The 21,590-nt window shown below is 47.4% G+C and overlaps 2 protein-coding genes across 2 annotated transcripts in view; both read left to right on the forward strand.

Moving 5' to 3' along the window:
• Positions 1 to 6: 6 nt before the first annotated feature.
• KCTD7 (potassium channel tetramerization domain containing 7) lies at positions 7 to 11,035 on the forward strand. Its single transcript, XM_010837400.1, has 5 exons — positions 7 to 125; positions 2,689 to 2,858; positions 5,921 to 6,099; positions 6,539 to 6,911; positions 10,633 to 11,035. Exons 1-5 carry the CDS (start codon positions 33 to 35, stop codon positions 10,658 to 10,660), a joined length of 843 nt encoding a protein of 280 aa, XP_010835702.1. The 5' UTR covers positions 7 to 32; the 3' UTR covers positions 10,661 to 11,035.
• Positions 11,036 to 20,234: 9,199 nt separating this feature from the next.
• The window catches only part of RABGEF1 (RAB guanine nucleotide exchange factor (GEF) 1), a 50,762-nt gene continuing 49,406 nt past the window's right edge, over positions 20,235 to 21,590 (forward strand). Inside the window, exon 1 of the mRNA XM_010837401.1 lies at positions 20,235 to 20,345. The gene's annotated coding sequence lies outside the window, so the exon portion shown is untranslated. The remainder of the gene's footprint in view (positions 20,346 to 21,590) is intronic.

The following is a 21,590-nucleotide window of genomic DNA, read 5'->3' on the forward strand; positions in this document are numbered from 1 at the left end:
GGGAGCCAGACAGCCGTCGCCCGGACGGTGCCATGTCCAGCTCCGACGCCGAAGACGACTTTCTGGAGCCGGCCACCCCGACGGCCACGCAGGCGGGGCACTCACTGCCTCTGCTGCCGCAGGAGGGACCTGGACCCGGGAGGGGTTGGGGGCGCGGGAAGGGCCGCAGAACGAGGAGCCAGTGTCCGGCAGAGCTGACCTTGGGATGTGAGCGGCGCGGAGGTGGAGGGTGGGGGTCGGGCCGAGGGCAGCGCCAGTCTTCTTTGCTCCCCTACCACCCCGCTCCCACCACCCACCGATCCCCCCCACCCCTTGTCAAACACACCAGGTGTGTCTTCCCTGTCCCAGGAGGCACCTGGCCCTCCCATCCGCCTCCTTCCAGGATTCACTGCCTCCTGGGTTGGTACTTCCATCCCTTTGTCCCACCCTTATCTACTGGAGGAGGGAGGGTAGCCATGGGAAGGGACCCTTGGAGCTCCAAGAGATGATAGTGTTTTCTAGAGAATCCAAGAGGACGCCTGGGTAGTTGTGCAGACCCAGTCTCCAGCTGCCCAGAGAGTGGGGTCAGGGGCAGCGTGCAGATGTAAAGCAGGCCAGTTCATAGCTGTAGCCTTACCCACCCGACAGCTCCATGGCCCTCCCTCCTAGATGCTGTGCTGTGACGCACCGTGGCTTCCACTGGTCTCACTGAACGCATGTGACACTATCTTGTGAACACCTGAAATGACCCTTGGGGGGAAAGAAGGCGGGGCCCTGCTGGACGCTGAAAACAGAGGCTAGGAGATAGGGGCTAAGGTAGTGGCAGACCTGGACGCATGTGACAGGTAGCATTCTAGATGAAGGGACTCAACCCCAGAAGGGCAAGGTGGGCCTGGGTGAGGCTCTTGGGAAGTTTCAGTGTCGTCTTGGGGTTAGGAGGCTGTGGTCTAAACATCATGGGACACTTGTGAAATGGGCAAAACTCCAGGAGGACTTTTGTAATTGAAGAAAGAAATGAGCCACTGGAGACACGGGGTGCCATTTGTGTGTGTGTGTGTGCGTGTGCTGTTACTGGGAAACAGTCTGTTTTGAGAGAAAAAGCATAGGACCTGGAGATTATAGGCCAGCACTCCAGTGCCAGCTCTTTCACAGATTAGATGGCTCCATGTAAGTAATGTAAAATATTGCATGGCTTCATGTGAGTAATGTAAAGTATTATTATCCCCCAATAATATTTGAGTCCTTGATGTGCACATAGAATAGTTTTAGTGGAGCTAGCTGTTGAATAAGCAGCAGGCATTTCCTATGTCCTCTGGGTGCAGACGAGTAACGTCACCTACATTCACAGAACTGTAAATGCTTGTCTGTCTGATTCATCATTCATTTGATGCTTATTTGAGGTTTTACTATGAGCCAGGCATACTGCACAAGACCCTGGACCACTTTGATGTACTGTGTTTCTTCCTCCTTTTATTTCACAAAGGATTTGAATGTTGGGAGAAAGGACTATCTAGATAAACACACACAGACTTTCACAGAGCCCGAGCGATGTCGTAATATTGAAGTATGCAGTGAGATACAATTTTAGTTAATCTGGAGGAGGTTTGTGGGAAAATTAGAGAGAATTGGCCTGCTTTATTTCAAAGTCACAAGTAGTGAAGAGATTAGGAGGGGGGAAAAAAAAACCCTGAGCATATTAGGGAGAACCTAGAGTTTCTCAGGGCAAATGTTGGTTCCCTTATTCCCTGCCCTTGACTCCAGAACTGTAACTGGACTGGGGACTAATCTCACTGCACAGATTAAGGAGGGAAGCAGAGAGGTACAGAGGATGAGGAGTCTATGCCTGGCGTTATTCAACAAGCATCTGTGAGCCTTGCTCTGGGTGGCCTCAGAATAGGTGAACAAGATGCTGTCCCTGCCCTCGGAAAACTTGGGCAGTAATACAGAACCACCAACAGCACAAAGCACCTATTGTGCAAGGCACTATTATAGAGGAGAATGTGGGTATAGTGAAGGCACAATGGTGGGAGTGTTTAGTTAAACCTATCTTGGGGCAGGCAAGGGACGACAGAGTAGAATTGCTCACGCAGGACTTCCCTGGTTATCCAGTGGTTAAGACTCAGTGCTCCTAAGGCATGGGTTAGATGCCTGGTCAGGGAACTAGACCCACATGCTGTGACTAAGACGCCTGAGCAGCCAAATAAATAAATATTTGAAAGAAAGTAAAAGAAAAAAATTTCTCACAGAGCAGGGGATCTTGAATAGAAGCTCTTTAAATGAATGGATGCTGCTAACCCATAGGGTGCCTTAGTGTGAATTAGCACAAGGGCGCATAGCTGGGCTAGCGGAGCCTGCTCACCCGGGTGCCCTTGCGCAGCGAACAGCGCACACTGCCGTATGGGGCAGTTGCATTTGCTGAATGGACAGAAAGAGTGACAGGAGCACTGGGGACATGAGCAAAGGCACAAAGATGGGAAGTTCAGAAAGCGGAAGGAGGACAGCGAAGGCTTTGAACTCTGGAGCAGAGGTAGGAGGACTGCAGGGAAGAGACCCGATTTAAGAGCTGTGGAAGGAGGAGGGAGAGGACTTGGTAACGGATGAGGGGGTGGGGGGAAGGGAGAGAAGCGGTCAGAACGACTCCGGGCTTTCGGGCAGCCCGGGCTTGCCTCCCCAGCTGCTGGACTGAAAGCGCCGGCGATTCCTCCCCAGTTCCCTGAGGTCGTCCCCCTTAACATCGGAGGGGCTCACTTCACTACACGCCTGTCCACCCTGCGGCGCTACGAGGACACCATGCTGGCGGCCATGTTCAGCGGGCGACACTACATCCCCACCGACGCCGAGGGCCGCTACTTCATCGACCGCGACGGCGCGCACTTCGGGTACGTCCTTCCCTTTGCCGTCACCTGCGCGGTCCTGGTGAGTGAGTGGCCTGGGCTGGGACCCAGGACCGTGATACCTTCCATAACACCTGGAAGAGGAGATAACCTGCTGGTGGGATTTAATAAATGTGCACTTTGAACTGGATCGGACTTCTTAGTTTTTTTCCCAGAGGAGGCAAGGACAGCCCCAGACATCCCAGGTAACACACATTGGGTAGGTGTGATGAAACCGCTTCTCTGCTATGCAAAGACTGGAAAGTGGAATTCCACCAGCGTCAGCATCACCACTAGGGAGGAACATGGTGTGTGGCGGTGGTTCCCAGACTTCTTTGAATAGTTAAACAAACAGGGAGTTCCCTGGTGGTTTAGTGGTTAGGACTCCATGCTCTTCCTGGCAAGGGCCTGCATTCAGTCCCTGGTTGGGGAACTAAAGATCCCACAAGCTTCACAGTGCAGTGATAAATAAATAAAAATAAAACAGGTAAGAGGAGGACCAACATAGGGTTGCCATCCTATAGTATTGCCAAGTCTTAAAAAAAAAACCTTCAGTTATTACTGTCATTTTAACAGTAAAACATGGGAAGACATAATCTCAAAAAAAAAAAAGTCTTTCCCAGAAATAACTTCTGACAACTTTACACACAAGTTAAAGACTCTGTGTTTCCGTTTCCTTGTTTGTGAAATGAGAAATAATTATAGCTGCTTTGCAGGCCTGTCATGTGGATTAAATAGAGTCTTGGTGTGACCTTTGGCCAGGTCCTTTGAGTATATGGCTGAAGCTCTTTGCCCCATCCATCTAACTTTGGAGATCACTGGAGAACTAGCGTGGTCCTTGACCTTGAACAAAAGGAAACCCTCCACTGCTACATCTCTGTGCCGGCCTCCAAGTAGGCTTGCCCACACCGGGAGGAGGGTCATTTTTCATCCTCAGAAAGGAGCCTCTGGTCAAATAATTTGCTTTGAAGCATCTGGATTTCCCCATTGGGCTGTCAGCTGCCTCCAATGCTGAGAAAACAAAGTGTCACATCTCTCTGCAGAGCTATAAAAAGATTTTTGTTTGCAGGCTGTTTGGGGGAGGAAAGTGCTGGCCCCAGCTGGCATCTTCCACAATACTCCTCTCTGGACCTGGCCCCGGGGTTATGGTTTTCAGAGCTCACTGAGGTTTGCCCTCGGGCCTAAAGGACTAATTTTGGAAGGGGTGATGGGGAGCGGGCACTAGGTTTGGCCCTGGGCTGCTGTGCCCATGCTCAGGTGGCCACAGCTGGAGAGTGGCAGGGCCAGGCAAGGGTGTGGCAGAAAACAGGATATTGTGGCATTCATCCTCAGACTACTGGACTCCAGTGGCCTGTGGTTCACCAGCAGCCTGTGAAGTTGTGGAAAGATTCAGATGAAAGAGTTTAGGGCTTTTCTCCATGGGTGAGCACACGTGCCCCCAGCACTCCCTGTGGAGGCTGCTTGGGCCTCCCCTTAGGCTGGTTTCCAGTTGGGCTCAGTACGTAGCTCTTTGGACTAAAGTCTGGACCATTGTTGGTGTGAGCTTGGAGTCACCTGTGTCTGCATCTGGGCCTCCGGCTAGCCATGGCTCCTTTAGTAAGAGGGTTCCTTAAGCTCTCTGAGCCCCAGTTTTTCCTCATTTATAAAATGGGTGCAAGAGAGCACTTACATCGTGTCATTGAAGGGATTATATGGGATAACACCTGAATAGTGGCTGACAGATTATTGCTTAGTGAGTTCTGGCTGGTGTTGCATCATGGTCATAAACCAAACTATTGAGGTAACAGCTTGATGTTGGGGTTTACTCATACACCCTCACAGAAGAGCCTTTCCACACCTGCCAGTGATAGGTCCAATGACTCTTAGCACTGCAGAATCTAAAGAGAGAACTGAAAGAGCTGAATTTTTATTTTAAGAAAATACAGTGTGTCATTTTTATTCACTCCCAAAACCAGTTCAGGTGTCAGGGCTAGGCAGTCATCTTCTGTGTATAGCATAATACTGATGGCAGGGGTGGGTGGGGGTGCAGAACTCGTCCATGTGGCTAGTGGGAATGAAGTGCTACAACCACTTTGTCAAACAGGCATTTATGACCAAAAAGTTCTTCTGCTGACATTCACTTAAGAGGGATTGGTCCCCAAGTCCACAAAAAGTTTACAGGGAATATTTATCACAGCTCTACCTTAAGAGACCCCAAACCAGAAACAACTAAAATGTCCATCAGTAGGAGAATGGATAAATAGTCTATAGCACACCCATATAACGGTGTGATACTTAGCAATAAAAGAAAGAAAAACAGCAAAGGAAGGGAAATCCTGTGCACACAACATAGGAAATCAATCTCAAAAACACTAGGTTGAAGGGAAGGAGCCAGGCACAAAGAGGACATACTGTATGATTCCACTTACATGAATTTCAAGAAGAGGCAAAAGTACTCTTTGTTGATAGAAGTTAGACCGTTTGCCTCTCTAGTGATTGGCTGGGAAGAGGCCCAAGGAAACTTTAAGGAGATGGGAATGTTCTGTATCTTGATGTAGGTGGTGGTGGTTATGGGTATATTCATAGGTGATATTAACTATACCCAATTAAAATATATAAAGAGATTAAATATATATTTTCATTTTTCCTATATGTACTTAATAATTATATTAATAATGATACTGATAACAACCACTAACACTTATTGAGGGCTTACTCTGTGCCAGATGTCTTTCTTTCTTGGCCACACCATGTGGCATGTGGGATCTTACTTCCCCGACCAGGAATTGAACCCATGGCCCCTGCATTGGGAGCATGGAGTCTTAACCACTGGAAGTCATTGTGCTAGGTATTTTCTAAGCACTTTTTATATGTTAACTTATTTAATCCCCTCATAACATGATGGGGTAGTTTTCTGACTTTCTCCCCCATTTTACGGAGTAGAAAATCAAGGCACAGAGAGATTAAATTCTCTTACCTGAGGTTACACAGTGGGCCACCTGGGTCCAGAGCCTGTGCTCTAAACCTCTGGGAGGCCCTCTTCGGGCCCATCAGCTCCCCCTCACCCACCCTCTTTCCTTCCTGCTCAGCGATGTGCTGAACTTCCTGCGCTCGGGGGACCTGCCACCCCGGGAGCGCGTGCGGGCCGTGTACAAGGAGGCCCAGTACTACGCCATCGGGCCCCTCCTGGAGCAGCTGGAGAACATGCAGCCACTGAAGGGGGAAAAGGTGCGCCAGGCATTCCTGGGGCTCATGCCCTACTACAAAGGTGAGGGGGCCACGACCCGGGGCAGTTGAGATGCGAGGAGGGAGGGTTGCGAGGCATCGGTCAGTGTCGGGGTCTCCACCAGGAGAGGAGGGGTCACGGCTTCCTACACACCTGTCATACTTGGGATGGGAGCGAGTCCCGCTTCCCTTCCTGCCATCCTCTCAGTCACAGGGGGAGACTCAGGTGAAATAGGGCCCACCTTGCCTGCAGCGTCATCAAATTGTATTTCAGAAAGAGACCCTCATCCTGTCCCATTGGTTTCCTTTGGCCCTGCAGAACCGCCCACCATCCCTGGTGAAGTTTGTGCCCCTCATGGGCCCACAGAGTGCCCTCCCTGGGGGTCTGTCTCTCCCTCCAGACATCACTGGGGTGGTCTCTCTGCTCCCTACCCTACCTCCCAGCCTCGTCCAGTGATGGGCTCTGTGTTCACCTGCCGTAGACCACTTGGAGCGGATCGTGGAGATTGCCCGGTTGCGTGCTGTCCAGCGGAAGGCCCGCTTTGCCAAGCTCAAGGTCTGTGTCTTCAAGGAGGAGATGCCCATCACCCCCTACGAGTGCCCGCTGCTCAACTCGCTGCGCTTCGAGCGGAGCGAGAGTGACGGGCAGCTCTTTGAGCACCACTGCGAAGTGGACGTGTCTTTCGGGCCCTGGGAGGCCGTGGCTGATGTTTACGACCTGCTGCACTGCCTGGTCACGGACCTGTCGGCCCAGGGCCTCACCGTGGACCACCAGTGTATCGGGGTGTGTGACAAGCACCTCATCAACCACTACTACTGCAAGCGCCCCATCTATGAGTTCAAGATCACGTGGTGGTGAGTAGCACTGGCGGGAGCAGAGTCCCGTCAGGGAGGGTAGCCGGTCCCCTTGCTGGCTCTGGGAGTGAGGTCCCCGGAGGGGCTCCTGGCTGCCCCAGCACCTCCTGATGTGAGGACGGGTCCTGAAGCTCGGCTTCAGGGGGACGGAGGGGCAGCCCTGGTCTCCCCGGCTATACCTCGGGGCCAGACTCGAGGCTGGTGGCCCCCGGGGGACCTCGGGCGGTCTCTGCCCGAGGCTGATGGGGTCCAGTTAGCGAGGGCTTGACCGGCAAGTCCAGAGAGGTTTTGTCATTTTCTTGACCTTGCAAGAGAGTTTGTGCCCTTTTAGAGCCACGTTGCCAAGCTGATGTAGGCGTAACCACTCTTCCACTCTTGTGCGCAGTGTCTCAGTATGAACCTAGAACACAGTGGGGGAACTTTGCCCGCGGGCCCCCCAACAGCCCCTGGCTGAAGAGGGAGCATCTTGTTTCCTTCTTCCCCCAGTGACAGCCCCACGCTTCATTTTAGGATGTGGAAAGAGTCTTTTCCTCCAAGACATACTCTTCACCACCTTTTGGAGATGTTACCCTAGTTGCCAAAGCCATGCACCAGATTGGCCTTAGAAAAGCACAATGTTTACAGCCCTGCCTCAGGGCCTGGGCTTCTCCTCCTTTCCACCAACCTGCCTTGCTTGAAGGGTGATTGCCTCCCAGGGCTGGAGTGTACATTTCAGGGACTCCTTCTGAAGTCAGTCAAGCAGGCAGGATGCCTAGATCTTCTTTGAGATGTAACATCCTTTCTAGAGGCTCAGAATCCCTGCTTGGCCGCTATTCCATGTGTTAGGATCCAGTTTACGGTGAACCTTCCTGTACGGGGAACCCCTGTTGCTTTTTCCCATCAGTGTTCTCCTTCCAGGAGATTGTCTGTCTTGGGGAAGGGAAGAAAGGGCTGGGGGAGAGGCGCAGCTGTCCCTGGAGCTGAGGGATGACAAGCAGGAAGCCAGTTTGGAGAGAAAAAGATCCAGCAGCTTCTGCTCCACTGTGTTTCCTTCTTGCTACAAGTGCAGCCTGGGCCACCAGTCGGGGGTGGGTCTGTGGCCCCAGGAAATACTCTGCGGCCCCAGTCTTTGGAGCAGGGCATTCCCACACCACGTGTAGGGGTGCTCCCTGCAGTCGCGATTGAACTTAACTGCTCCCGAGTGCTCTTATAAGATTTTTTTCCTATGAGCCTCATCGGTCTCATTCTTCCAGGAGGAGACTGGTGAGGAGGGGGCGGGAGCTGAGGAGAAGCAGGCCAGACCTTGGCTGAATTCCCTCATGGGGAAGTGACCCCTTGGCCCCTGTGTGAGAAGATTCCAGGGCATGGGCTCCCACTCATACATTGTATTCTTGTGTGCGTGGAGCAGGCGTCCAGGCCAACATCTGAGGGGAATGTCCAGTCAGTGCTTCAGGTTCCGAGATAACGCATCCTCTTCTTGTTCTCATCTACAAATGGATTGTCACTTTTCTGGAGCTGACATCCCTGTTTGGACCCCAATAGCATGGCCCTTACCTTGTTCTCACAGGAAAGTCTCTGATTTAAGTTGCCCAGACTGGCCAGTAGCTTGAACTGTAAAAATTTGTTTTCAGACAGACAGTGAGGCAGACTCTTGAGGAGGGAGCTGGTGTGAGGAGAGAGCAGACAGTGAAGCCCAGAGCTTTCAGTAATTGCACCTCGGCCCCTTCTCTCTCCCTCCTCAGTGCAGAGCATCACAGCACTCAGTTGTTTAGAGTCCACACACTAAAGACAGGGAGCGACTGGTTCACGCAAATGCAGGTTTGCTCAAAATTGGGCCCTTAAGACTTGCCAGGGGCTCCAAGGGCGCTGAGTAAGAACACTGGCCCTGTGTCTCTTGCTGGAAACACCCCTGTTTCTCTGCTCCCCGAGTTTTCCTTGTGGTGGTGTGCTCTGTGCCTCTGTGGGGAGACAAGGCTGCAGGCCGGTAGACCAGGCTGGGCAGAGACACCAGCAGCCAGCTTAGAGCTCTTTCCACATGGAGTAAGAGAATTTGATGACCACGCTGGGCCATCCTCTTATGAGCCAAGGCCAGGCTGCAAAGTGCTCTTGGACGTGGGGGTTTGTGGCAATGGCCTTCAAATGAAGGTCATCTCTGAGGAAGTGACCTCTCCCAGTTGGGTTCCCTTTTCAGCTGTCAGTGGCCAGACCCAGAGCATACGAAGGGCTGGGTCAGGAAGAAGGGTTCCACAGGACAACTGCTTCCCAGAATGAAAGGAAGTCCATGTTCATGGAATTCTTGTGTGTAACGTCAGTTGGTCAAATCAAAGGACTTGCCTTAGAAGCTTCCCTTATGTTTGACTTTGGGCACCTTTTCTCCCAGGAGCTCTGCTCAGTGGTTGGGACGGTGCAGGTTTTAGGAGATAGGACTGCATGGTGCAATGCTGGCTGCAATTTAGTAAGAATGAAAAACTTAATGGCAACTCAGTTTGCAAAGATTGAAACACAACGAGAGAGACACAACAACACAGCGAGACCCATCCCACCATCCCAAGTGGGGGGAATTCTTTGGGTAATGCTCTAAATCGAAGAAATAAAGGGATCGTCACCATCCTTATTCAACTTCTGGTAAGCTCACCAGGCTGTCCAATGCTTATCATGCGGAAGGCAGTCAACTGTGCTCTGCAATTTTCTGTCTTTCTCCCCGGGATTTGGGACATTCTGGGAGCTGTCTGGAGTCTTGTGCCTCCAGCTGCTCAGGTGGTGTCATCTTCCTGTTCTGGGTCACTCATTGGAGGACTGGGAAATTGACAACCGCAAGCCACAGCGTTGGGTGAGCCTCAGGGTGTCATCTTGGTCTCAGCTGGATCCTCTAATGGTTAAGACAGATAACAACAACAGAACAGAAACTACTCACACCCAGCATTTTGATCCCAGTTGGGATTTCAGATATCTTCCTTCTGCATACCTTCTGTCCATAATTGATTGTACTGTAAGTGATTAAGCTCTCTCAGGTACCATTTTGCCGTGGCTCTTTCAAGAAGGTGGTGCCTGCCTCATGATGCTTATTACAAGGGAGGGTTTATTCATCAGAAGCCAGAGTTGTGGGAGCAGGGGTGGGAGAGGCACTTTTTGGAATTTTGGAAGAATCATACGTGTATACATATATGTTAACTGGGGGAAGGGTGGGCTGGCTGAGGGGTCGGGGAGATGGGAACGGAGACTGAGAGGAGCAGGCAGCTGCCTCTGGGTGTGGGAGGTCATAGGTCCGTCTTCTTCCTTCTGTAGTGTTGGGTTTGTGTATACCGTATAATGCTACCTTGTTCCTTCATTTTCCTGTCTGTGAGCACTTTGATCCACAGAGCCTCGGTACCCTCACCTAGCATTAAAGTCAAGAACTAGAACCTGGGTGTCGTGCCTTTCTTATTTAGAGATGTATTCTCATCCCTCCTTCGCCTTCCAGGCTGCCAGCAAATGTGTTGTTTTCTGCTTAAAACGTGGTATGTTTGGTGTTGCCATGCTAAATCAAGCAGACCCTTCCCTGAGACATGCAGCTGAACTTCCACCCAGACTTGAAGTTAAAGGGGGATGGGCCCCCCTGGAGGTCCCTCTGCAGTTACCCTCACCTGGTCTCTGTCCCGGTAGGCATACCCACCTGTGCCCCTGGATTTCTGGGGTTTTTATGCAGTACTGACCATTTGTTCACGACCCTCAACTTCCTCCCTTGACCATTCTATCTTTTTAGGAAGCGGGTTCACCTGATCCTTCACTGAGGACCCAGAATGCCCATTGCTGAAAGCCCTGTACCTCTTTTCTCCTGTCCTGGGCCTGCACCCCCAAGACACACTCCAGTGCCTCGGTGGGGGTCACAAGGAGGCACCAGCATGAGTAGCCTCTGGCCCTAGTCCCTACATCTTCATGATGCTGGAGTTGGTTGAGGCCGGCGATCCTTCCAGGTATGAGAGTTGCACTATAATAAACAGATTCAAGGTCCAGAGGCACCTTGTGAAAGAACCCCTACAGGGAGTGTCTGCAGCAGTCTGGAGCGGTTAAGGTGAAACTGGCAACTTGGTTCGCACAATGAGGGCGGGTCCGGTTTTTCAAACACTTTGGCTTCAGAAGAGGCTCTGTTACATGTACAAGACCCCAAGAGGCCAGCAGAGGAATCCGGCTCTGGTTGCAGCTGAGAGAAGCCACTGCAAACTGCAGGCAGGTACCAACGTGCAGCAGTGCTTAGTTGCTTTGCTCAGTTGTAGCCCGCCAGGCTCCTCTGTGCATGGGACTCTCCAGGCAAGAATACTGGAGTGGGTTGCCATGACCTTCTCCAGGGGATCTTCCTGACCCAGGGATTGAACTCATGTCTCTCTTGCATTGGCAGGTGGGTTCTTTACCACTGAGCCACTTATGCAGCAGAGGCCAGCCAAAACCCAGAGCTTCCCAGAATGGACACGAAAAGGGACAATATTCTCTTACAATGGCTGATGGGCATGCCAGGGGAGGAAGCTGAACTCCTGCTCACCTCTTTGCCATCCATGTGCCTTCACGTCCCACCCATTCAAAATGGAAAATAACAAAGACTTCTTGGACCTTACATCTGACATATCAATCTATAAGGTCTCCGTCCCTGAATTGAATTTGGAGTCATTTGTATCAGTCAGGAGAAAAAAAAAGTACACAGTAATTTGAATAATTTATATCTTGAATATAAATAGTTACTAATTATGATTGGAGGAATGAAGGATTGGCTAATAAAGAGTAGGGATAACTATAAAGAATATAGGAATAGCCAAGAAGCAGCCACTAAGACTTAGATAGAGGGTCTAAGGATGAATACCCCCTCCCCCAAGAGCTGATATCCAGACCTTTTTGGACAAGGCATGGCCAGGTTCATTGAATGACAGAGAAGTCATGGGGGTGCCGTGCTGGTGAAACTTGCTGGAAATCTACCCTCTGAGGTGCTGGAAGAATCTGTTCCTTAGGAGGTGTCTTGCCAGAGGCTCTCTACTACAAAACCACCCCTGGAGGTGCTGGGGAAAGCTCTTGGTGACTGCAGACCACCTTGTATGGCAGGAGCTGGGTGCTGGAGAAGCTATATGAGCTGTGAGCAAGCACACCAGAACCAGAAAGGAAACGTCTCCCCGCCTGCAGTGTCTCGCTTATACGTGGAATCTAAAGTATGGTACAAATGAACCTATTTACAGGACAGAAGCAGACTCACAGACACAGATCAGACTTGTGGTTGCTGGGGGTAGGAGTCGGGGAGGGAGAGAGGTGGACTGGGAATTTAGGCTTTGTAGATGCAAACGACTAAATTTAGAATGGATAAACAACAGGTCCTACTGTGTAGCACAGGGAACTATATTGTAGAAAATAATGGCTCAGTGTTAAGTCAAAATTCTTGTCTTAGACACACATTATTAAAATTTGAAATGGAACAGTTTGAACACCTAACTAAATCATTATAGGGATTTCCCTGGTGGTCGAGTGGTTAAGACTCCACACTCCAAGTAGAGGGGGCCCAGGTTCGAGCCCTGCTCAGGGAACTATTTATTATTAGATCCCACAGGCCACAATTGAGAGTTTGCATGCTGCAATTAAAGAACCCACGTGCCGTGATGAAGACAGAAGGTCTTGCACGTCACAGCTAAGACCCGGTGCAGCCAAATAAATACATTTTTAAAATAAATAATTATACCCATGGGTTATAACCCATTGAATAAAATAAGAATCCATGAATTCATATTGACACAAATGAATAAGTAATGGCATAAAAGAGATAGAAAGGAAAGTTCTTAATTAGCATAAAATGTCAGCTAATATAGAAAGAATGATGGCATTAGAAAACCCCCATTAAAAAAACTCCATTTTGTAAACATCATAATTAGAACTGAATCATCATCAATCATCAGTGGACTCTAAAATAAGTTTTTAAGAAAAACAGGATCTTTACATAGTCTCAAAGTATTTTCCTATAAATTACTAAATAATTATAAAGTAAAAATAGTGACTTCACAGTGGAAACACCTGAAGGACTCCACTTTCATCATTAATCAATGTCGTTAGCTGAAATGGGACAAACAGACATCATGTACATCACCTATCTTAGTGTCTGCGGAAGAACACAACATTATGTGATTCTTCTGCACCGCCCCCCGCAAAATGAACAGCATGAATCTAATCATGAGAAAAAAAAATCAGAGAAACCCAAAGTGAAGGACATGTTTTAGAATGACCATCGTATACTTTTGGGCTTCCCTTATGCTCAGCTGGTAAAATAATCCTCCTGCAATGTGGGAGACCTGGGTTCAATCCCTGGGTTGGGAAGATCCCCTGGAGAAGGGAAAGGCTACCCATGCTAGTATTCTGGCCTGGAGAATTCCATGGACTGTATAGTCCATGGGGTCGCAGAGAGTTGGCTACAACTGAGCGACTTTCACTTCACGCATGCTTTACAAAAATGTCAAGATTATGGAAGACAAATTTAAATGGAAGAACCATTCCAGATTAAAGACTACTAAAGAGACATGACAATTAAGTGATCCTGGGTTAGACTTGGGACCAGGGAAACAATAGCTATAAGAGACATTTTTGGCACAATTGATGAAAATTGAATAAGGATTATAGATTAAATTAGAGGATTTTATCAATGTTAATTTTCTTGATTTTGATAATTTTGCTTTGGTTTTTCTCAGAGATTATTCTTAGGAAACACACACTGAAATATGTAGGTGTTTGCAACTTAGTCTTAAGTTCTTCAGGAAAAAAGGGAGAGAAAGAGAGCACAAATGATAAAGAAAATTGGACAAATCTACAAATTCTAGAAACAAAAAACTCCATGTAAGATTAATTCAAAGAGACCCACAGAAAACATTATAATCAAAGTGTAGCAAGCCAAAGAAGAATCTTGAAAGCATGGAGAGAAGGGGATTGGTCACTAGTAGACCTGCTGTATAAGAAATGCTAGAAGGACTTCTTCAAACCGAAGAAAAAAGGACACTAGAAGTCATATGAGGAAGTAAACAATACCAATAAAGATGAAAACCTAGGTAAATGTAAAGGTCAATGTCATCGTACTAAACGTTTATAACTCCTCTCTTTTCTTTTATGGGCTTCCCTGGTGGCTCAGTGGCAAAGAATCCACCTGCCAATGGAGGAGATTCAGAGAAGATCCCCTGGAGAAGGAAATGGCAACCCACTCCAGTATTCTTGCCTGGGAAATTCCAGGGACAGAGGAGCCTGGTGGGCTGCAGGCCATAGGTTTCCAAAAGAGACAGACATGATTTAGGGACTAAACAACAACTTCCCTATTTGATTTTAAAGTCATGTGCATAAAACACTAATTATAAACCTGTGCTGATAGGCAAACAATTTATAGAGATGAAATCTGACAATAACAGGATAAAATGAGGAGGACATAGTTGTTTTGGAAGCACAGTACATACTATTTTCAATAAAGTTGGTATTATTCAAACTAAGTTGTTACAAGTTCAAAATGTTAATTGTAATCACAAAAGTAACCATGAAGAAAATAACTAAAAATTTACAGAAAATGAAAATAGTAGACTACAGAAAAACATTTAAATACCCAAAAAATGCAGTAATGAAAGATTGAGGGGAAAAAACATAATAGATTTAGAAAACAAGTAGCAAAATGGCAGATGTAAGTCATTATTTAGCAGCAATTACTTCAAATTTAAGTAGATTAAACTTTCCACTTTAAAGCCAAAGATTGGCAGAATGTATTTCCTAAAAAGTTCCATCTATCTGCTGTCTGTAAGAAACTTACCTTAAAGACACAAAGAGATTGGAAGTAAAAGGATGGAAAAATATATTCCATGAAAACAGTAACCAAAGGAGAATTGAGGTGGTTATATTATTAAACAGAATAGATTTTACATTTAAAAAGGTTATGAGATAAGTACATTAGAAACTCCCCACAGCTACAGAAAAGCCCACCCAGCAAGGAAGACCCAGCACAGCCAAAAATAAATAAAATTATATATAAAAAAAAAAGATCTCAAATACACCTTAAGTTAAATTTGCTCAGTCATGTCCAGCTCTTTGCAACTCCATGGACTGTAGCTGCCAGGCTCCCCTACCATGGAATTCTCGAGGCCAGAATACTGGAGTGGGCAGCTGTTCTCTTCTCCAGGGGATCTTCCCTACTCAGGTATCGAACCTAGGTCTCCCACATTGCAGGCAGATTCTTTACCATCTGAGCCACCAGGGAAGCCCCCAAACACCTTAAAGGAACTAGAAAAATGAAGAGCAAATTGAGCCAAAGCTAGCAGAAGACAGAATGTAAAGATTAGAGTAGCAATAAATGGAATGGAGACTAGGATAACAAGAGAATATAGAAAATCAACAAAACCAAGTTTTTTTTCTTTAAGATCAGAATTAACAAGTCTTGAGCTAGATTGGTTACAAAAAAGAGAAAACTCAATTTGCTAAAGTCAGAAAGAACAGGGGTCATTACTATTTACATAAATGAAAAAATTTATGAGAATTCTGTGAATATTTGTGCACCAACAAATTCAATAATTAAATGAACTAATTCCTAGAAACATAAATCCTACCAACTCTGAATCACAAAGAAATAGAAAATCTGAAAATATTTGTAACTAGTAAGGAGATTGAATCCATAGTCAAAACCCTCCCAACAAATAGAAGCCCTAGACTTTATGGCTTTGCTAGTGAATTCTACCAAAAGTTTAAAGAAGAACTAATATCAGTCCTTCTTAAAGTCTTCAAAAAAAAAAAAAAAATTGAAAGTGGAGAGAATGCTTTCTAACTTATTCAGTGAAGCCAGCATTGCCCTAATACTGAGTCAGATAAAGACAATACAAGGAAACTATACAGACCAATACTCCTTAAGAACACTAATATAATAATTCTCAACAAAATACTAGCGAATTCAGCAGCATATAAAAAAAGTTACATACTGTGATCAAGTAAACTATATTCGTGGAATATACAAGGATTGTTCAACATATAAAAACTCATCAAATGGTATTCACTATATTGAATCACCGACTCGATGGCATCACTGACTCGATGGACATGAGTTTGAGCAAGCTCCGGGAGTTGGTGATGGACAGGGAAGCCTGGCGTGCTGCAGTCCAAGGGGTCACAGAGTCAGACACAACTGAGTGACTAAACTGAACTGATACTGAAAAAACTACCCAGGCTTCTCATTTGATGCAGAAAAAGCTTGTGACACAATTCAATACCCTTTCATAATAAAAACACTCAAAAAACTAGGAATATAAATATAAGAAAGCCACATATAAAAACCACATAGCTAACACTATACATAATGATGAAAGGTTAAAAGCTTATCTGCTAAAATAAGAAACTAGATTAAGGATGCCTGTTTTTGCCAGTTCTATTCAATAGTATTGGAAGTTCTAGTTAGAGCAACTGGGCGACAGAAAGAAAAGGCACCCAAACTGGAAAGGAAGGAGTCTTTGAAGATGATGTGATCTTATAGTAGAAAACCCTAAGGACTCCACACACATGCACACACACACACACACACAAATCTGTTAGAACCAATAGATGAATCAAGCAAAAATAGTAGTACAGAATCAATACACTGAAATCAATTGCATTTCTAATACTGAACAAAGGGGAAAGTAGGGAAAGAATTCCATTTAAAATAACATCAAAAAGAATAAAATACTTAGGAATTAATTTAATCAAGGAGGCGAAAGACTGAAAATGGCAAAACCATTGATGAAAGAATGAAGGCATAAATAAATTGAAAGACATATCATGTAAATTGGTTTGTTGTTGAATCTTAGGAGTACTCTATATATTCTGGATAACAATCCCTTATCACAGGTAGGGATTTGCAAAACCTTTTTCCTATTCTGTGAGTTGACTTTATAGTCTATTATATTGACTGTTACCTTGGATGCACAAAAGTTTTAAATTTTGTGCTAATATGTCTATTTTTTCTTTTATTACCTGTGCCTTTGGTGTATATCTGAGAAATTATCGCCAAATCCAGTGTAATGAAGCTTTTATCCCCTGTGTTTCCTTCTAAATTTTCTTACATTTAGGTCTTTGATCCATTTTGAGTTAATTTTTTGTATACAGTGTTAGGTAGGGGTCCAACTTCATTCATATTATGTCTATTTTACAATAAAAATTACATTAAAAATTAATACACTTTGATGATAAGAAACACCCAGTAAACTAGGAATAACAAGAAACATCTCAGCATGATAAAGGCCATGTATGAAAAACCCACATCAGACCATGGTGAAAGACTGAGTTTTTCCACTGAGGCTGGAAACAAGGCAAGGATGCGTACTTTAACCACTTCTATTAGTATGTTTTCATTTCTCTTAGGTAGATTCATCTTATCTAACCTTTCTGCAGAATTTAACTGATCAGTCCCTTGGCTTTCTTTCTCCTCTTAGCCTCCACGTTACTCCTCTTTTCTAGTTTTCTTCTTGTTGCTTTTTTTTTTCTTCTTTGCTGGCTCTTTTCCTTTTGACCCACTCCAGGATTTACTCTTACCCTCTTTTCAGTTTTCCCAATGGGACTGATTTTTATAAGTTAGTATACAAAAACAGGGCTTCCCTAGTAGCTCAGACAGTAAAGCATCTGCCTGCAATGCAAGAGACCCAGTTTCAATCCCTGGGTCGGGAAGATCCCCTGGAGAAGGAAATGGCAACCCACTCCAGTATCCTTGCCTGTAAAATCCCATGGACAGAAGAGCCTGGTGGGCTGTACAGTCCATGGGGTCACAAAGAGTGGGATACAACTGAGCGACTAACACATACACACACACAGACAGGCAAAAACAAAGCATACATTGAAATAAAGAATAAAGCAATGAATATCCATGTACCTGTCATCCAACTCAAGAGCTAAAACATTGCTTCCTCAGTTAACTATACCTTTGTTGCCTTTTCCAATAGTCTCCACCACCACCATCCCTTCTCCCAGGGGGGAATGTGGTAGTTTTGTGCTGCTGCTGCTAAGTCACGTCATTTGTGTCCGGCTCTGTGCGACCCCGTAGACTGCAGCCCACCAGGCTCCCCCGTCCCTGGGATTCTCCAGGCAAGAACACTGGAGTGGGTTGCCATTTCCTTCTCCAATGCATGAAAGTGAAAAGTGAAAGTGAAGTCGCTCAGTCGTGTCCGACTCTAGCGACCCCATGGACTGCAGCCTACCAGGCTCCTCCGTCCATGGGATCTTCCGGGCGAGAGTACTGGAGTGGGTTGCCATTGCCTGTTCTGAGTTTTGTGCTAGTTTGTTCCATTAATGGCCTCAACGATTAAGACCTAGTGTCCTTTTTGCTAGTCCCCTCCCACACTGACTTTGGGGTTAGCCCCTTACTTGCTTTGCCCATTACCATTTGATCTCTTCTCCTTCCTCCCTTCAATTCACTCTGCTACAGCTACTCAAGTTGGTGTCAGGAGGGCCTTTGCACTTGCTGTTCCCTGTGCCTAAAACATTCTTGCCCAAATACTTGCATAGTACTGAGTTAGCCAAAAAGTTTGTTCAGGTTTTTCTGTATGATTTTACAACCTAAATGAACTTTTTGGCCAACGCAATGGTATAGCTAGCTCCCTCACCCTTTGCTCTAGTCACCTTCTCAGCCAGGGCTTTCTTGTTCACCCTAAAATTTTCCTCCATAGCAATGGCCACTATCCTACTGTACTATTGTAAATTATTTATTAATGGCCCCTGCACCTCTCCCCTAGAATGTAAGCTTCTCAGCATAGGTACTTTTTAAAATTTTAAATAGTCTGCTATCCTCAGCAGAGCACACTTTAGGTGTGGTAGGGGAGGGAAAACAATTTTCTCTCTGCTTTTCTGAGTTGTTGGTTGAAATCCTTATAAAATAAAAGTGACAAGAGAAAAACAAATTTATTAACATGTATCCTTAACATGTACACAGGAGTTAACCAGGGAAAAGGCTTAGAATGCCAATCTAAATATTTTCCAGTAAAGACAAAAGAGGAAAGATGTTGGGGGGGGGGGCGAGGGGAGGGTGGAGACCACTTATGGAGGAGACTAGGGGAAGAAACAGAGAAGGCGATGGCACCCCACTCCAGTGTTCTTGCCTGGAGAATCCCAGGGACGGGGGAGCCTGGTGGGCTGCAGTCTATGGGGTCGCACAGTCAGACACGACTGAAGTGACTTAGCAGCAGCAGCAGGGGAAGAAAAACAGGCTTAAAAGTCTGTTCAACTAATACAATTATGTAAAGTTTAAAAATAAAATAAAATTTAAAACAAACAAAAGTCTGTTCAACAGTTTAAGCCAGTCTCCATTGATGAGTCTCCAGTGATGTATTAGAGTTGTCCTCTGCTAGGTACAGAGAGGGAGACACTTTTATAAATGGCCATTTCCTTCATAAATGTACGTTTCCCTTAAGAAAGGTTAACTTCTAGTTTGTTTTCAGGGCTTCTGTGTCTCTTTCTCAGAATAATCCTTATGCCAAAGAAGCATATTTTGGGGTGGCATATTCTACTACCCTCCAGCATTTAGGAGTAATCTGAGGAAGAACCAATCTCCGTTTTATAAATAATGAGCAAAGACTGGGAAATTAGGCAACCTGTCCGAGATCACTGAGGCAGCATTTGGCAAACCTGGGATTCTAATCCAGATCTCCCTCCCAGACACCTTACTGCATTTTCTCTTTTTTCTTTCCCTCTTTTTTTTTTTCCCAGTCGTGGCTGCACTTTGTGCCATAGATGGCATCCAGAATACTAGGCAGCTGCTGTCTCCAACATTCCTGAAATGGGAATCACGGAGAACTGGATTCCATTTATGACTCGACCACTGATAGCGAGACACTGGCTAACTTTTTAACTCCTGGAGCTCAGTTACGCTCGGCTGTAAAACTGGTTTCTGTATCAACCACTCTCTTTAAGGTCTTTTAACTCAAGAACTTTAAAAATCCTAAGATCCGGGTGAAGCTGTGGGATTCATGAGTTTCTCAGGCAGCCTCATTTCCTGCGGTCTGGAACCATCTACCGGCCCAAACACTGCTCTCCGAGAGCCTTGGCAGCCGCCGCCTCCCATTCCAAGCAAGAATGGGAGGAGCCATGTCAGACGGGCAGCGTCGTCCTCCGCCTACTCCTAGAAAAAGACAAGGAAACATCGGCTTCTCCGCCGGCTCCCGAACGCTCCAGATCAGCGCCCCGGGATCAGGGTCGAAGCCGTCTCCATCTCCGCGCTTTTAGGCTTTGCGGCTGCAGGTATTCACGCCATCTCCACCCAGGGCGGATTCCTACGGAAACCCGCATCCTCTCGGTTAGCGCCGACGCCCCGGAAGTGACGTGCGGGCGTGCATGCGTGGCGTGCGTTCGCGGCGCCGGGGGCGGGGCTACGAGAGGGAGGGCCGGCGTGAGGGCGGGTTGTGGACAAGTACCGGCCACCTCCTCTAGCGACGCGCGGAGAGCGGCTGACCTGACGTCGGTGGAGCCGGAGGCGAGGTACGGGGCAGACTGGTTGGGGGCGAGGGCGGCGCGGTTCTTGGCTCGGGGCGGCGTGGCGGCGGCGCCGTCCCGGCGTGGGGGTGCTGGGTCATTGGTCTGGGCTGTCCACCCGGCTGGGGCCATCTAGCTCCGGTGTCTCCTGCCGCCCTCCGTCTCAGCCGCGGGGCCGGCGGCGGGGCCCTGGCCTGTCCCAGGTAGTCGTCGGCCCCCTTCATCCTCTGCCATGCTCGAACTGCCCGTTTTGGGCGCTCGTCGCCAAGTTCTTTGCAGCCCGGCCCAACTCCGACGGGCAGACGCGCGTCGGGTTTCCTGGCCGCGTTCTGCCACAGTCCACTCCTCGCGGGATGGCTGCCCTCCGGCCGGCTCCCCCCTCACTCTCCAGTCGCCGGAGTGCCGAGGGACACCTGTGGTGGTGGCCGGCTGGGTCGTGCCCTGGGCCCCTGGGGGATCCCGTCGCAGCCCGGCCTGTCAGGGGCGCCAGGTACTTCAGGGAGCCTCGTCGGTATTGGAAAGGTCCCGGAGGGAAAGGTCCCAGAGCTGGGAGAATGCTTCTAGCGCGGGGACTGAAGACTGGTCCTAACTTTGGCCCGGTGGTTGAGGGCGAAGTTGTGGGCCTGGGTGTTTAGGAGGAGAAGTCCCTGCTTCCGAACTGTCTGGGAGGAGATGCCCATCACGGAAGTTTAGTTGGCAGGGGGGAAGAGAGTAGGTCAGAGCCCTGGTGATGTCTCAGCGCCAGTGACCAAGCCCTGTGGTTGAGAAATGTGTCAGTGGGCGCTGGGCCTCGCCTTGCCGTGAGATTGATTAGGTGTCAGGAACATTTGTCAGGATGAGTTTACAGCATCACCTGGGAAGTAATTTTTTGGATCTGGAGAGTTTTGTGTTTTGTGTGTAAAAATAGTTGTACTTTTTTTTTCTGTAAATCTAAAATGGCAAAGCAAACCCCCAAAAGTCTTATTAAAGTTACTAATTAAAATAGCTGTACCAAGAAAGCTTTCCAGAGATCCCCAAAGATTTTGATTTAATCCATTTAATGATAAATAACGATAATTTTAAGAGTTATTGGTTCTTAGGTGGAAGATTAAGAAGTATTCAGGATTTGAACATGTATGGACCTCCCAAGCAATCATTTTCTTCTCTCTAGAAGTTAGCTACTTCAGGAGAGGGGGACAGCGGAGATACAGTGTGGTGAGCAGAGTGAGCTAAGAGTAGGGGCGGGGTGGGGTGGGGACCATACCCCAGGTG

This window comes from Bison bison, unplaced genomic scaffold (genome assembly GCF_000754665.1).
Source record: "Bison bison bison isolate TAMUID 2011002044 unplaced genomic scaffold, Bison_UMD1.0 scf7180017864072, whole genome shotgun sequence".
NCBI lineage: Eukaryota > Metazoa > Chordata > Mammalia > Artiodactyla > Bovidae > Bison > Bison bison.

What these genes read in the sequence shown, in the direction of transcription:
- KCTD7 (XM_010837400.1), top strand. Translation starts at nt 33, where the DNA reads ATGTCCAGCTCCGACGCCGAAGACGACTTTCTGGAGCCGGCCACCCCG. An exon ending in CGCGACGGCGCGCACTTCGG is followed by an intron (nt 2,859 to 5,920) that starts GTACGTCCTTCC and finishes CTTCCTGCTCAG; the next exon opens with CGATGTGCTGAACTTCCTGC. An exon ending in GAGTTCAAGATCACGTGGTG is followed by an intron (nt 6,912 to 10,632) that starts GTGAGTAGCACT and finishes CTATCTTTTTAG; the next exon opens with GAAGCGGGTTCACCTGATCC.